Source organism: Squalius cephalus, assembly GCF_949319135.1.
Source record: "Squalius cephalus genome assembly, chromosome: 19".
Lineage (NCBI taxonomy): Eukaryota > Metazoa > Chordata > Actinopteri > Cypriniformes > Leuciscidae > Squalius > Squalius cephalus.
The window spans coordinates 27,620,789-27,637,509 of record NC_137140.1 but is presented as its reverse complement, the minus strand read 5'-3'; the positions used below and the strand labels follow the sequence as shown (position 1 = coordinate 27,637,509).

Below are 16,721 nucleotides of genomic sequence, written 5' to 3'. Positions count from 1 at the left end.
ATGCAGCTTATCCTGTATGTATGTATGTATATATATATATATATATATATATATATATATATATATATGTGTGTATATATATATATATATATATATATATATATATATATATATATATATGTGTGTATGTGTATGTCTATATGTAAAGCAACCAATCAATTTGTTTGAAGACGGAAAACATGTTTGAAAACATTTCAGAAATGATTCCAACATTATCAATGTTGGAAACTGTGATAAATTTTTTCAGGATTCTTTGACAAATAGAAAGTTCAAAAGAACAGTATTTATTTGAAATTGAAATCTTTTGTAACATTATAAATGTCTCACTTTTGATCGATGCATTAAAAGTGACAGACATTTAATGCATCCTTGGTGAATAAAAGTATTCATTCCTTTAAAAAAAAAAAAATATATATATATATATATATATCTCTCTTCCAGACCCCAGAAATCCTGGGCCCGTATTCATAAAGATTCTAAGAATCCTCTCAGAAAACTCTTAATTTAGCTTAAAAACTTTTACGTAGGAGTCTTAGGTTAAGAGCTATTCGGGACCGATCTGAGAGCAACTCTGAGTAAGGAAAAGACAAAAACTTTTATCTTAGTGAGGAGGCGGGGCTGACCCCGTTGCTATGGATGACACAATCTTTTGAAGACTGTGATTGGCTGGTTGTCCAATAAGGGGAAAAAAGTGATTTTAAGTATAGGATATATTCTAAGCCTTCACTTTGAAATTACATGCATAATTTTTCCTACTTGACCGTTCTCACACACACACATTATATCCTTATTTTATTAACCATGCTGTTAATTTCCTATAAGGTATTTGCTTGGCTTAGAATGATAAAAATTGTTCCACTCTTTCCAATTACACTGATTGTTGGCATGTCTATTTAAATGGTGGTTTGAATGTTGGTTTTAATGAATCAAACATGGAATTTTCCCAGTTGCCAAATATCGTAATGTAGTGATTACTTTCATTTCAGGCGCTATGGCATTTCTGCGCTGTGTTGGAGATGTTAGCGTGTCTCTAATAAGATCAGTCACAAACATGATCCCTGCACGATCTAATATATATCTTCTTATTAACTCACTGTCATCCATTGTCTGCAACACATTTCTTCTCCCTCTTCGTCTTTCTGCCATTTTCTCCTCTGCTAAAGAAACTCTTAAGCCTCTTAAAAGTCCTCGTCCGTACTCCTAACAATTTTGACCTTAAGACCTCTTTTAAGGGTTAAGATGCTTTCTGAATTACTTTTTTCTTTACTAGGATTTTTTCTTTAAATTTAAGAGTAAACGCCCACATTTCTAAGAATTTTCTTAGAATTTTGTCACTAGGAGCTACTCTTTGCATTAAGATTCTTTATGAATACGGGCCCAGGATATCTAGACTTCAGGAGTTATGGACCAGCAACATTTCTCAGTGCAGAACTTGTTCTTACCTTTCACCCAGATAATCTCCGATGGCTGTCTTGTTGAGGCCCTCACCCTTGTAGAGGAATTGAGCAATATCTTCACAAGTGTTCTTCAGCAATTCATTCTCTATGAGGAACTGGATACCCTGAGAAATATACAACATTCAGCATAAAGAACATCCTACATGCACGCATTATAATTACAGTTTCCTGTTGGTAAAGTACATTAAAAATCTCTTTCCTTTACTCTTTTCCTGCTCTCTGAACTTTAGCCTATGAGTTTGGATTCTGCTGGATCTATGGAAATGAATTGGAAATGGTGTGGTTGCATAATGCTTGGTGACAAAACTTGTGTGATTATGATAATTTGTGCCTCCACACAAGATCAAAGGTTTAAAAATGCAAAATGGAAGTGCCTTTTTATGTAATGGAGATCATCTTCTTTGTCAAAGCATATCAGGTAATGTCTATGATTTAGAGAACTTCAATGCATTTCACCCCAATGCTTGTTTACCTTTTTGGGATCCATGTTAAATTTCTTGCGGCCCATAGCAATCTGTTTACTCCGCTGCATGTTTATTCTGTAAACACAGAAAGACGAGGGCTTTATTAGCGCTGGGTAGGTTCTTTCGACAGATGTAAACTAAAGCTAAATCTCTGGGAATGTACAACACCTACAACTCACACGCCATGTCAGGGCTTCATAATGACATCATTACTATCCACTCAGCCAAATGTACTCTTGGATGGTGGTGTGACATGCACAATTAGAAGCCACAGCCTGTAAAAGGGGCCACACACTACTGTACCTTCCATTGTGGCCACATGACATGACTTAAGGGGGAAGAGGAACAAAGAACGACAGAAGAATTTCATAAAAGGAGGGGAACGCTTTCTGAAAATGGCTTTCTTCCATCACAATGGCTCTCATGTGAATCAAAGTGGGCATTCCTGTGAAGTGTTCGGTGGGATCCCAGTGGGATCATGCATCATGTATAATGAATGGGCCTGAAAGGCTGATTCAGTTTGATGTATATTCTGAGAGCAATTCTGTTCGGTCTGGGAATATGGGTCAATGCAGTCAGAGAGTATGAGGGGTCATTCACAGAATGCAGTTTTGCATTAAGACAAGGGCAGTGGAATGGAAAAACGCAAGTTCTCAAGACATGTTTTTTAATGTTACCACGAAATCAAAATTGACAAATCTTTTTTTTTTTATGGAATATTGCTGTATTTGTTTTAAATGACTTATCCGTGCCCATTATTATTATTTTTTATTATCTTAATCTTTAATCAAAATAAGCCCTCTTGCAACGTCATCTCTTCTCTGAGGATGCGTTTACTAGCGTGAGGACGGGACAAACTGTCACTCACATGAGATCATAGCAATAGCGAATAACAATAATCCAATCAATTCCCGATGAACAAAATCAAGTGGTGCCCTACATTTTCTCTTATTCAAGAAGCCGTTTTACTCTGATGTACGCCACAATAGGGAAGAAAAGACTATCGCAACTTCCTTATCCTGACGACTTTAAAAGTTTAAGTCTTTTAACTTAACATGCTGTGCGAGACGCTGTAAAAGACGCAAACGCAACAGTCAAACACTAGTACATGTTTATATAGAAAAACAAAGGAAAAGAAGTGCAACTCGGTCCTCTCAGACTGCATTAAAACATCAAGACACATCCAGTTTGAAATGAAGGAAACTCACTGAACATACTGTATGACCATAATGCACTGTTCAGACATTCTTACAAAGTCCTGAACACATCTCAGTCAATTTGCACAAATTACACCCCCTTTTACCAAAAGAGCCGTACATAATTCACCAGCCTCCCCTCCCGCAGGGGGCACTGTTATTAAATATTTAAACAGGGGACGGGAGTAAATGGAGAATGAGTGTTTATCAGTGTCTGTGTGTGTAAATATGGCACAATCAGATAGCAAACACCAGTTGAAGGCGGATATTTCTTAAGCATAAACACAAACCAGCTTTCGCAAGCCATTTTTCTTGGATAGTGTAACATATTTCCAAATGAAACAGGATCTGATCTTGGCAAATGGATCATTATCCATCAAACCAAAAGAAAGAAAAAGAAAAGAAAATACATAAAAAACCCATTTTGATTTAATGTTGACTAAAATAAAAAAGAATCATACCTTTCTTGAGTGGAGCCAAGACTTTCGATCTCATCTGTCACCTTTGCTATCTCATCTTTGAGCCGCTATACAAAAAAAAAAAAGAGAAGGAAAACATGGTTGAGTTAAAGGAGAACTGAAGGTGGGGCTGCCCTCTGACGGTCCTCTAAAAGTCAGCCTGCCACAGGAAGTGATGGAGAGCTTTGAATCTAATAAAATGAACACACAGAGGATCATAAATATCTAATATGATTATCAAGAGTATGAAACATTCAATCATGGCACAGTATGACACCTGCATTAGATATCAAGATGAAGTAGCGTTTGTTAGGGGGAAGGGAAGGGGGAGAGGGATAAAAGATGACAAAGAGATCAAGAGGGTATATGAGCAAGAGTACGTTGATGTGTGTGTGTGTGTGTGTGTGTGTGTGTGTGTGTGTGTGTGCGCATCTATCTATCCATCCATCCATCCATCCATCCATCCATCCATCCATCCATCCATCCATCCATCCATCCATCCATCCATCCATCCATCCATCCATCCATCCATCCATCCATCCATCCATCCATCCATCCATCCATCCATCCATCCATCCATCCATCCATCCATCCATCCATCCTAAATATAATCTTCCCACCAGTGTTTTAATTTATTTTGTTAATATTTAAATGCATTAACCTATTTAAGCAAAAGTCTACAGAGTCTAAACTAAAGACATTTCGGTGTTCAGATACTGGTAACTAATGGGAGCTGTGTTTTGAATGCAGGTGAGCCGATGTATTATAGTCAATGCACATTTTTGTCTTTATAAAGTGAATTATACTGTACTAGTATCCACATGCAAGGCTGTAAGTGTGTGTACTGTAAGCATGTATAGTCAGTGTGTGTGTCATAAGCAATCCATCTTCCTGAAGAAGCTCAGGCACAGATCAATAAGACTCATATTACCAATCCACCAAGGGTACGTGCGCACACACACTTGCCCTTTCGATGCATTCTGCATTAACACTTCATCCCTCTCGAGCTATAGCACCTTGTAAGGTCAAGTAAGTACGCTTTTAACATCTGACCTTCCTTCGCTATACATTTTCAGAGTGTGTGCATGACCCGAAACCTCACTATATGACTGCGGTGCAGCCTTAAATTCCTGACCCAGGCAAGTGCTCTTGGTGCTCCATAAAGCGATGTGTTAAAGGGTTAGATCACGCAAAAATAAAAATTCTGAGAGCTTTCCGTCCCTCCACTGACAGCTACACAACTACCACTTTGATGCTTCAAAAATTTCATAAAGACATCTTAAAACTAATCCATATGAATTATGCGGTTTAGTCAAAATTTTCTGAAGAGACACGATCACTTTATATCAGGGTTTCTCAAACTCGGTCCTGGAGGGCCACTGTCCTGCACAGTTTAGCTCCAACCCTGATCAAAAGACACCTGAGCAAGCTAATCAATGTCTTCAGGATCACTAGAAACTCACAGCTAGGTGTGTTTGATCAGGGTTGGACCTAAACTGTGAAGGACAGTGGCCCTCCAAGACCAAGTTTGAGAAACCCTGCTTTATATGAGCTTTATATGATGAACAGATTGAATTTCGGCTTTTATTTCATGTAAACATTCATCAACTCACACATCAGTTGTGGTAAACGGAAGCTCAAGCATGTTTGCTTGACGTGCGAGAACCAATGAGGTTCATTCTCGTGTTACGCATCACGTTTGAGCTTCAGCAAGAACCAATGAGGTTTGTTCTCACGCGTCAAGCAAGTACGGTTGAGCTTCTGTCTATGTTCACTGATCAGTGTTTATATGTCGAAAAATTCAGTCTGTTCATCATTTAAGACAATCGTGTCTCTTCAGAAAATATGGACTAAACCACTCATATGGATTAGTTTTACGACCTTTTAATTAACTTTTTGAAGAGTCAAAGTGGTAGTTGCATAGAATGTCAATAGAGGGACAGAAATCTCTGAGATTTCATTAAAAATATCTTCATTTGTGCTCCGAACATGAACGAAAATCTTATGGGTTTGGAACGACATGAGAGTGACTATCCCTTTAAAGAAATCACTGAGTTATAGAGAATACAATTCAACGAATGAAGAATTTGGATGCTATTAATGCTATTAATCTGGTCCACCACAAATCTGTGAAGGGTAATGTAAAAAGTCTAAAAATGTCTCCAGAAAGAGATGGAAAGTCACAACAAATAGTCCAGTGAAATTGACTAAAAGTTTCTCTGAACTCCAACTCAGAGCAGGGAAGATGTCAGTGGGCACAAAGATGGATTAAAGTGGTCATGATAATGATGTTCTATCTGAATGTTGCTAGGCAACAGCTGCCATTTAAAGGTAACATGTAAACAAATGCCACAAGTTGTCAGCCCACACTTTTCCATTCATTTTATCCTTATGCAGTGCATTTAATGTCTTCCTCTGTCTCTTGGCAACAGCCAGAATTTTCCAGCTAGACCGAGAGTGAACCAGGATTGTCCGGCATGACTCTATGGAGACAGAGAGGTTGAGCGTGGCATTTCAGTCACTTTAATCGAGCACTTCATCTCCATTAGACAAATATTACATGAGCAATTTACTTATTGTCCAACTGGTATCAGGGAGGACACCTGGCACCATTTGGTTAATCACTATATTTTATTTAGTATATTATTACATTTATACCTACCATTATCATTTCCAATTTTTAATAGACACAAAGTTATACAAATCTCCTACCACTTGCAGTTACATTTACAAAATATTTTGGCCAATACCTTTATGCTTCTAATAAGAGTGTAGTACTCTTAGCTCCATTTAACACATTCAATTTTTTCCAGATTTTCTCCCCTAAAAAAACTGTAGAAAATGTAAAAATAAGTAAATAAATACTAATAATGAGCAGATTCTGCTGGGCCAATAAATTGCAACAATTAAGCCAAAATGTATTAGGAAAAATAATATGAATAATAACAATAACAACAACAACAACAACAAACTGTATCAGGAAAAGTATTAATAAAAAATATAATGGTTTAACAAAGTAAAACATAAGATCACTATGGCATTAATTGAGTCAAATTGTGTTAGGAAAAAAATCTATAAAATCTGTATAAAAAAACAAAAGATCACTATGGATTCAACCGAGTCAAACCATATAAATGAGTAAACAAAATGAGTTAAAAAAACCCAAACATGATCACAAAAAATGTGTTGGCACCAAACATTTGACGGTAGCCATTGACTTCCATAGTAGGAAAAAAAAAAATACTATGGCAGTCAATGGCTACCGTTAATTGTTTGGTTGCCAACATTCTTTAAAATATCTTCTTTTGTGTTCAACAGAAGAAAGGAACTCATACAGGTTTGGATCGACTTCATTTTTGGGTCGCTTTATCGCTTTAACTGAGCCAAACTGTGTAAGGAAAAAATATATATAAAATGTGTTTAAAAACAACAACAACATCACTATCTTGTTGAGTCAAACTGTATTAGGAAAAATGTATAAAATGTGTTTAAAACTAAAATCAAAAGGTCACTTTGGCTTTAAAAGTGCACTGTAATATTGACAGCTAGCGGTTGAACTTGGTACCTGAGACTAAATGGCCGTATTCCACTGCTTTGTTTTCCACTAACTGGCAAACCGGGGTGTCGAAATACTATTGTGGCAGTGGGCGGAGTCACAGAGACCAAAACAAAAACCGACATTTCACATTTCAAAGTAGTATTGTTTTTCAGAGAAACAAGTATTTGAACTTAGCATGTTTCCTACAACTCTGCAAACATACAGTATTATGGTATATTTATGCTTTAATACACAGCTTTTAATGGGAGCCAAACTGTATTAGGAAAAAAATATATAAAATTTGTTGTTGTTGTTGTTTTAACACCTCAAATAAATGAAAATGACATGAACAGAAAAGAACAAACCACTACTATTTCTAACCACTGCTTTTAACCTCATCTCCCAACAGCCAATACTCCAAACTCAAGAGCTGCAAATGTCAGACTACCTTAAAATCCCGAGACGTGCTTTCACACACACAGCATCGATCAGCTCCGGCTATCCCTAATTGGACTGACATAGACGACAGTATCATCAATAACAAGGCCTTCGGTGCAGAACACAAAAGACAGAGCCAGATTGGATCTGCTGAATGTCTGAACACATCTGATTCAGTAAGCGCGAACAAAAACCATTTAGTTCAGACAGCCTAACATCGATTTTCAAACTTACTGGTTATTGTAGTGAAAGTCAGAAGCACTCTGGGAAATAACAGATGTTTACTTATACATGAAAGCTAAAGTTCTGTCTAGTCTCTTTCACTTGAGAGGACTAATAATACTGTAGATTTGACCTGATTCAGATCAGACCATAACTTAGTATGTGAGAGAAAGGGTGTATACTAATTACTAAACAAAAAAAAGCAAGGACATTTGGAGTAATACTCCAAGGACAGTGCTCAACAGCATATTTGGTATCTATTCGAATGCTTTGGTATCAAAAACCATGAAATTTCATTTTGGTATTGACTACTGAAATCTTGGCATGGTGACCCATCGTGAATGCTGTACTGCCCGAAGGAAGACTTGTGTGTTCCAGGTCAGAGAGAGGGTCTGCTGGCGGGCAGCATCACATGGCTCCTTCATTAAGAGTGTAAGAGGGTCTAGAGGTGGTCTGCTATATTGAGCTGATTCAATCAGTTCTCTATGATCATGACCCATCACATCCTCCATTCATGTGAAGGTCTTATAACGCTCCAGTTAACTCATCTTCTACTGTCTGTCTCTCCAGACAGGACAAATCCTCTGCTACATGTTCATCTTGACACTCCCAGGAATCTTACTCAGCCAGACACATTTTTCAACAATGAAATAAAAAATTAATAAAGCTGAGCTTTTACTGACTCTGTTATGGCACCTCAAATGCTCAGCAGAGAGTGAAACTTATTCTTTTTTATATATAAATACACACACATGAATGTATATATTTAAGATTTTTTTATTTATATATAACATATTTATATTTATATATAATATAAATATATATACAGTATATAAATGCAAATTTTCTTAAATATATACATGCATGTGTGTGTATTTATATATACAAAATAATTATACACAGTACACACACACATGTATATTATATAAACACAAACTTTTATTTTGGATGTGATTAATCGTTGCACAGCCCTACTTTAAAGTATAATAATAATAAAAAAAAGTTTTGAACAGTACTTTTCACAAATATTTTGAAAAACTACTGTTCAATAATTTGGGGTCATTAAGATTTCTTTTAAATTAATACTTTAATTTAGCAAAGATGCATTACATTGATCAAAAGTGAGAATAAAGACATTTATATAATGTTACAAAAGATTTCTGTTTCAAATAAATGCTATTCTATTCATCAAATAATCAGGAAAAAATATATAAATGAAATGAATATAAAATAAATGTTTCTTGAGCACCAAATCAGTATATTAGAATGATTTCTGAAGGATCATGTGACAATGAAGACTGGAGTAATGATGCTGAAAATTCAGCTTTGCATCACAGGAATAAATTACATTTTAAAATATATTACAATAGAGAACATTTATTTTAAATTGTAATAATATTTCAAAATATAAGTGTTTTACTGTATTTTTGCCATCATATTTGGCAATCAAACAAAGTAACAAATTTCTAAGTAAAAAAAACCCCACAAAATAGAACAAAAAAAAAAAATCCTAATTTTAGAAAATAAATACATGTCTAATTTGAGAAGAGTAAAGATATGACTATTCTAAAAGAGAGAGATTGTTCCTCTTCTGATGGCAGTCGTGCTGTTCAAGGGCAATCAGGAAATAGCAGGAGACTGGAATGGGACTGGCAGTTACTGGCAAAGATGAATGCCAAAGATATGCCAACAAACTTCATTTGAAGGTTTACATGATTGATTAAGTCATTTAAGAGACGAAGGGGACAGTGTTTGGCAGGAGGGGCATCAATGGTTGACATTCCAATTGCGTAATAGAATCAGCATAATTGAATTCGCTGGACTTGGCTTGCACCATCTGCTCCAAAGCATAACCGCCCCTTCACGAGCCAGCTGTTACAGTCTATATCCCAGGGTGGGACATCCCATCAATCCTGTACACTAAAACTGTGCAGCCAGGGTCATGGAAGTCCCTCCCCTGATCCAATTCCTATTCTCTACAGATCCACCTCATTCCAGCTGCCTTGCCCAGGGCCAAGAGAGAGGGGCATAAGGTTGATTTGGTAGTATTAATTAGTATAATTAATGAGACATCGGGCAGTTCAAAGAGCAAACTCACTCAAAACTACAGTGGATTCAAATTACTTTTGAGGCAGAAAAAGCAGCCGCTTCAGAGAAATGATCTGAAGATATTACCTGTATGTCCTCCAGCAGCTCCTGTTTACGTCTCCTAATGTTCTCCAGCTCCTGCCTCTCCTCTGGCGTCAGGTCGTCCGGTACTTTGTTAGGAAACAAACAAAAGCAAACAATGAGCATTCAGATGTATAAAAGAGAACAAACACAAATATGCAAATGGTCAAGCTGCGGTCTCTTGACTCAAACATTTTTGTACATTTCTAAAAAGGTTACATGGGCTAACAAAATATTTTCAGAGAAACAGAACTGATGTAAAAAGAAGGGATGTGCAACAAAGGAAAAAAGAGCTTGTGGAGATTGTGAGCAGGAGAAAAGTAGTAAATTGCTTGAGGTAAATCACTGCCTTTGAGACACAAACCAACTCGGCAATCAATAGCTAGCAAAACACAGCAGCGTTGTTTATATGGGCCTTTGATCGAAAACATCAGGAAGTTCTCAGAACAAAATAAAAAGTTGTTCATTTCATTAAATGCTTTTCCCTTAAAGGGATACTTCACCGATTAGCATTAAGTATGAGTAGAAACCCGGTAGTATTTTCGAATGACCGTGCTTCCCTCCCTCATGTCCCCCCGAGACGAGAGATTTCTGTATTGTGTGTCTGGAAAAAAAAAAACCTCTGATGACGCAAAAATCGTCATTTTGCGTCATCGGAGGCTTTTTCGGCCAGAGACTACATCCAGTAGTAAGAGCTAGTTCCACATGTTTTCAACCCACCCATAGGGTTTGGGATCTCACAATAAAACAGAGTCTTTTCAGTTTCGAGTCGACTAGTAGCCTAGTTGTATCATTTCTTCCAATACTGCCCTCTGTAACCGGTAGGCGTGGCTTGGGAGTAGCCTCATAGGGCAGCGAAGCAAGTGCATTCTGGGAGGTGTTGTCTTTCATCCACATGAGCCATAAATACATTTTCTGTATTTTCTAAGTCAAGAAGGCACCAATTTCTAAAATAATTTTACATTTCTAATTTAAATACACATTCATCTTTCCAGTGGTGAAATATCCCTTTAAACTAAAAGCTATTTCAAAGAATTTGTAGTGGCCAGGTCAGGACACATCACACAAACTAGCTAGCCATTTCAGTCTATTATATAGCCTAGCCATTTTCACATATTATATATAATGAATTGTATGTATTATATATGTATACTGTATTATATAAATATTTTTATTTTATTTTTATTTCTATTAACAAAGAAATTCAGTGTACAAAGTACTGAAGTCTAATTCAGATCAAAAGAAACATGTCAGTAAAAACTTGCAATATATTACAGTTTTCATAAACTATGTACTAAACATTGTTTGTTTTTGTTTTTTTAAATGCAATACTTTCATAACATGACCCAGATATTGATATAATATACTGCCAGGTCTCTGTTGATTCCCAACCTTGGCAAACCAGCCAAAGTCCATCAGAAAAAATCCATTCTGTTTAGCAGTTCTGATGCGCTCTAGAGAGGTCTGATGTTGGAATTTGCAGAAGACAAATAATTCATATGAACCTTGCATCCATAAATCTAAAGATTTCTCTGAAGCAATTGAGTTTAAGTGCTTTGTTCAAGAGCACTAAAGTCAGTCAGTTCAATACCGGGCTGTGGGCCAACATCCCCCTGATTCTGCTTGGTTTGGCTGATGTCAGTCAGAGAAAGACTCTGCTTTATCTTTGTGCATTATATTAAGATACCAATACAGCATACATGAACTTTAGGTTAAATTGAAGTCCTTCTCAAAAGTGACTTTTTTTAATACTTGGAGAAAAAAACCTGAAGGAAATTATATTTTAAAAAATGCTAGTAGTTTTTAATTTAAAAAATAAATAAAATACAATCGTAAAAATATGTTAAATTGTTAACTATATGCCACCAAAAAATATATGGTGAAAATTTACATTAGTTTTCTTTCTTTTTTTAAAGTATTAAACTATATTACATTTTTAATTAAAAAAGGTATTGAGGTATTTTAAATAATATGCATAATTCATTATTATCATTATCAGTGTTGAACTTTTAAAAGTAATGCATTACACCATTGTGTCACTCCCTAAAACGTAACTAATTGCGTTATTTACTTACTTACCAATTTCTGTTATCAGCAACGTGTGAAATATGATTGGCAGTGGAGATGAATGGCCTCATGTCATTTTTAGACAGAGGTCGTTTGTCAAGATACAGCCTCTAGTCTAAAAACAACATTGAGCATTTGAGGCCACCATAAAAACAACTTATATACAACAAAATGTTAAGACAAAGGCATTTAAAGTCAACCTTGACCTCACCTAGCCATATGATCAGCTGACCTCCCAATAAAAATAAAGACACTCAGTCACATGATATGACGACCCTCACCTTTCATGTGACCTCATTAAATCCCTTCCTGGTGGCCCGTATGGCAGCCTGACCCCGCAGAGGATCTACAGAGACCCTACTAGCGGCCCGTGGAGATCTGGAGGACTAATTGATTCCTTGTTCCATTTACACCGTCACATAAAAGTGAGGTTGTCATGGTTCTCTCACGCTGCCATAGCAACAGTTCCCAAACCACAAGGTCCTGACATTACAGCACCATTAGCTGATGAGAATATCACCATTGTGATAAAGACACCTCCTCCTCCAAACCTAAAGCCTTCCCACCAATTGATCACATGGATAGACATGTTTCTGAGCGACTTTTTGTTGCCATAGTAATGCACTGCATGCATTTCCTTGCTGAACTCCAGCTGGGATGTTTGACAGGCAGTCTGTGAGCAGAAATCCCATTCAGAAAGAAGCCCATCCCCACTCATTTTGTAGAAATTGGTATAACAACCTCCAGAAGAAAATCCATTAGTCTTGCCTCAGGTGAGGCTGGAGTTTACACACAATACATGTGTTCCTGGAGTCGATATCACACAGATGGAAAAGTTCACTCAGGAAGAGAGGAGAGGTACAGTAGGAATGTGTGGGCAGCTGTATTAGTGGACATTTATTTCAGAGGAACTGCATAAGCTAAATTTGCATTACAAGCATTTTCCCCAGAATATATGAGCATCACTTGTTTGGATATGGATTTACATCTATGGAAAAAGTAGCCCAGAGGACAAGGATAACTTACAGTCTTAAAGAGACAGGACAGCCAAAAAATCTCACCTTTATGTTCTTACAAACCTATATGACTACTGTCGAAAGACACGATGGTACGGAAATAATAACTACACTTAAATGAGAGTGAGATTACGTCTCATGCTCACCAAGACTGCATTTATTTGATCAAATACAGCCATTCCTCCAGTCTTCAGCGTCACATGATCCTTCAGAAATCATTCTAATATGCTGATTTGCTGCTCAAGAAAAATTCTGATTATTATCAATGTTGAAAACAGTTATACTGCTAAATATTTGTGGAAACAGTGACACGTTTTTCAGGATTTTTTAATAAATAGAAAGATCAAAAGAACAACATTTATAGATATAGAAATTGTTAACATTATTAAAGTCTTTACTGTCACTTTTGATCAATTTAATCCATCCTTGCTGAATAAAAGTATACATTTATTTAAAAAATAGATAAAAAAAAAAAAAAAAACTTACTGACTTTTGAATGGCATATTACATGACACGTATATCATATACCACAGGCCCAAAATCAACTCCCATCTGAATAGGAAAAGGTTAACTGTGACTTTCTAGCTGGAACTGCACATGCTGAATCATATGAATCAAGAAAGAATGTCTTGAATGACCTGGTATTTAGGGCATCCAAACTGAGTAGACAACACAAGACAGTGAAGTTTAATCACCAACCAAAGCTAAAATATAATTTCACTGTAAAAAGTGAATAGTTGGATCAACTTAAAAAAATTACTTCAATTGGTAACACCTAAAGAAATTAAGTTTTCTCAACTTAAATTATCACGTTTTATCGTGAAAAATCTGATAATTTAAGTTGAGAAAACTTAATTTCTTTAGGTGTTACCAATTGAAGTAATTGTTTTAAGTTGATCCAACTGTTCACTTTTTACAGTGTAAATCATAGCTGCTTAAATTGTGTAGCTCGGGGGCCACTTATTAAAATGAGGGGTGAACAAGGTCCATTCAATAAAATGACCAAGTTAAATGAATGACACTTAATTTTCATATGGCTTTGTAATGTACGGTAACCAATGACAACGACTGTTTTAGACCTCCTTTATATTTTCAATCATCTTACTATTTAAAGGCTAGTCAGTCTTTTCCAGAACAAAGCGTTAATATTATTTACACACAAATTCATTTGTAACTTCTCAACACAAACCATTGCTGCTAAATAGAACGAGCTTTGACAGTCTGTTACTTTCTACCAATGGCTGATTTTGATATTTTGATGCTTTGCTTCACAATTATTTAAAAGAAATACAACAATGATTTATGAATTCTGAATAATTCAGATAACTCTACCAATTACTGTATATGTAAACTAAACACGTTTACGCCCTGTCTGCACTGAAGCAATGTGACATGCTACGTGACAAAGCTGGAGCGGCCCAATTATAATAAACAAATCTGTTGTTTATACTGCATTATAATCGACATTTGCTTGCAGCATAGACAGCATTATTAACAGGATCTTTCTGGTTTGTCGCAACAGTACTCTCAAATAAAATGTGGTTAGCGGGCTACCGATAAACAGATCATTTCACAGCAAGTCGAAGTTTGAGTATCTTCATGCATACACATGATCCTACAAATTGTACCCACCATAATTGTGCCCATTATGCATCTGCACACGTTCAGGCAGTTATTAGCTTAATGCTTCCTCATGTGCTTCCCATTGAAAAGACAAAGCGCTCATGTTAAAGCTGCATTAGCACTTCATTTCACATTAGCACATTTCTAATGAATCACTTGAAGCCAAAATCCTAGTTTAAAGTCAGCATGAAATAAAAGTTGCTATTGTCTTTTCTTCCATTGTGCTGTATATCCGAGTGAAAAATCTTCTCGAACAAGCAAAACGGTCATAAGAGATGTCACAGATTACGTTGCATTAGATTACAGGGGCACATAAATGAAAAAGAAATGTCGTCACTTTTGATTTTATTTGATTTTTATGATATCATGTGTGCTGAGAGAACAAGTGAGATGGAGCTAATTAAAGATTTAGCAGCATGATTTCCCCCCCTAAACAAGTTAAAAAAAAAAAAAAAACTAAAGATTTCATTGGCCATGTCAATCACAGTGCACAATATTTTTAAATAACCAACAGACTTTAGTTGCACTTACAGCCATGACCATGCTACTTGCTAGTCAGTTGCTAGTGGTATTTGGGTGTAGAACATTCTCATGCTATCAGATTGTATAAAAAAATCTGTAGTTTAAGATGAGTCATCAATATTTTTAGTCCATTTACCCAGAACAGAAAGACTGTCACAAAAATCACAATTGACCCTTCGCAGGGAGTTTGATTGACAGGCGATCTGACCAATCATAATCCGCCATTTTTGTCCGACAAAGCAGTCAGGAGAGTTAGGTAGATTAACGTTGGAGGATTTGAAATTGAAAAACGGTGTGTACTAACATCTTTCCGCGGTTAAAACAACATTCCCTCTTATGTTTGTTCATGTTTATTTGATGCTATAAATTAACTAGAAGGAAGAGATGATCGGTTCACGAGCAGCTTTAACTGAGGCTCTACAGCGATCCGCCAGACACATGATTAAAAAGCCACAAAACGGTATTTATTGTTTAAATTTCTTTTAAAAATGACCAAATTTGAAAGGTGAGACTTTGTTTCATATCAAAAGTAACCTGGTCTGTCCTGTCTGTCAGCGCGTTGTCAGTGTCTTCTGCTCCACGATGTATTTTTCACTGCGTGAGAACATGGTGTGGCGTGAGAGCGGCGTGGCTTGTCGAACATAGCAACAGTAACTAAGGGGGCGGGTCTTTGCGAACGGTCAATTGTCAAAATGATTAACGCACGTCAAACAGAGCAAAAGCATTCGATGAATGTAAATTAAGAGTGTGAATAAAAGCAGGTCGTAGCCAGGAAACATCACACCAGTTGCCAGTAGCTGGTTGGACACAAACATGTTATTTATAAATTCAATATTACAGCTTCTTGCCTGGCTTGAGTTATCCAAATTCATAAGCTGAAGCTGGATATCAATGGTTCTATGTTGGGCCATGGCAACAAGGCAGTCGCACGGTTTTTATCCAAGCTGGAGTGCCCTCAACCATGTGCAAGTTCCCATTAATTTCCAAGTCAAATGTTGGTCCGTACTCGCAGGCAAGTCCCACAATAGCAGAGACAGTGTCTGCCTTTGACATCGATATGAGCATATAAATCTTTAGGGAGAAGGCACTTTAAATTGATGTTAAAGTGTCTGCCAGCCACGTGGCTGGAAGGTGGAGTTTTCTGGGACGTGGGGTGTCTCTTGAGGGCAACATTACTGTACAGGATTAATGCATAATGGTTTCTTTTCCATTAAGATCATTTAAATCTTGGTTGGAGCCTTATGATTGTGTATAGCAACGTATAAAGGGGTTACATTATGAGGTCTAGGGCTGTAACGATTCCTTGATTAAATTCGAGGGCCCAATTAAAAAAATCGGCAATATAGTTTATGTATCAGAATCAGATGAAATGAAAGAAAGTACTTAAAAGTACAGATTCTTAGCGGAATGGCTGTATCATCACAGCCTTTAAGATCCAGATATATTTCTAAAACAAGATATCAAACTAGGGCGAGCTCTCCTGGGTAATGTGATCCAGCTCTGACTCAATGTCACCAGCGGTGGCACTTCTTGGCACACTCACAGCGGTGC

At 36.6% G+C, this 16,721-nt stretch overlaps 1 protein-coding gene across 4 annotated transcripts in view; it reads right to left on the bottom strand.

The window, feature by feature from the left end:
• Positions 1-16,721, bottom strand: part of cyth1b (cytohesin 1b) — a 67,674-nt gene that overhangs the window by 11,703 nt on the left and 39,250 nt on the right. For all 4 annotated transcript variants that reach the window (XM_079851305.1, XM_079851303.1, XM_079851304.1 and 1 more), the window contains exons 2-5: positions 9,949-10,031; positions 3,579-3,643; positions 1,930-1,996; positions 1,443-1,561 (exon numbers count right to left, since the gene is read on the bottom strand). In XM_079851305.1, the coding sequence (XP_079707431.1) occupies positions 1,443-1,561; positions 1,930-1,996; positions 3,579-3,643; positions 9,949-10,031 (334 nt within the window). The remainder of the gene's footprint in view (positions 1-1,442; positions 1,562-1,929; positions 1,997-3,578; positions 3,644-9,948; positions 10,032-16,721) is intronic.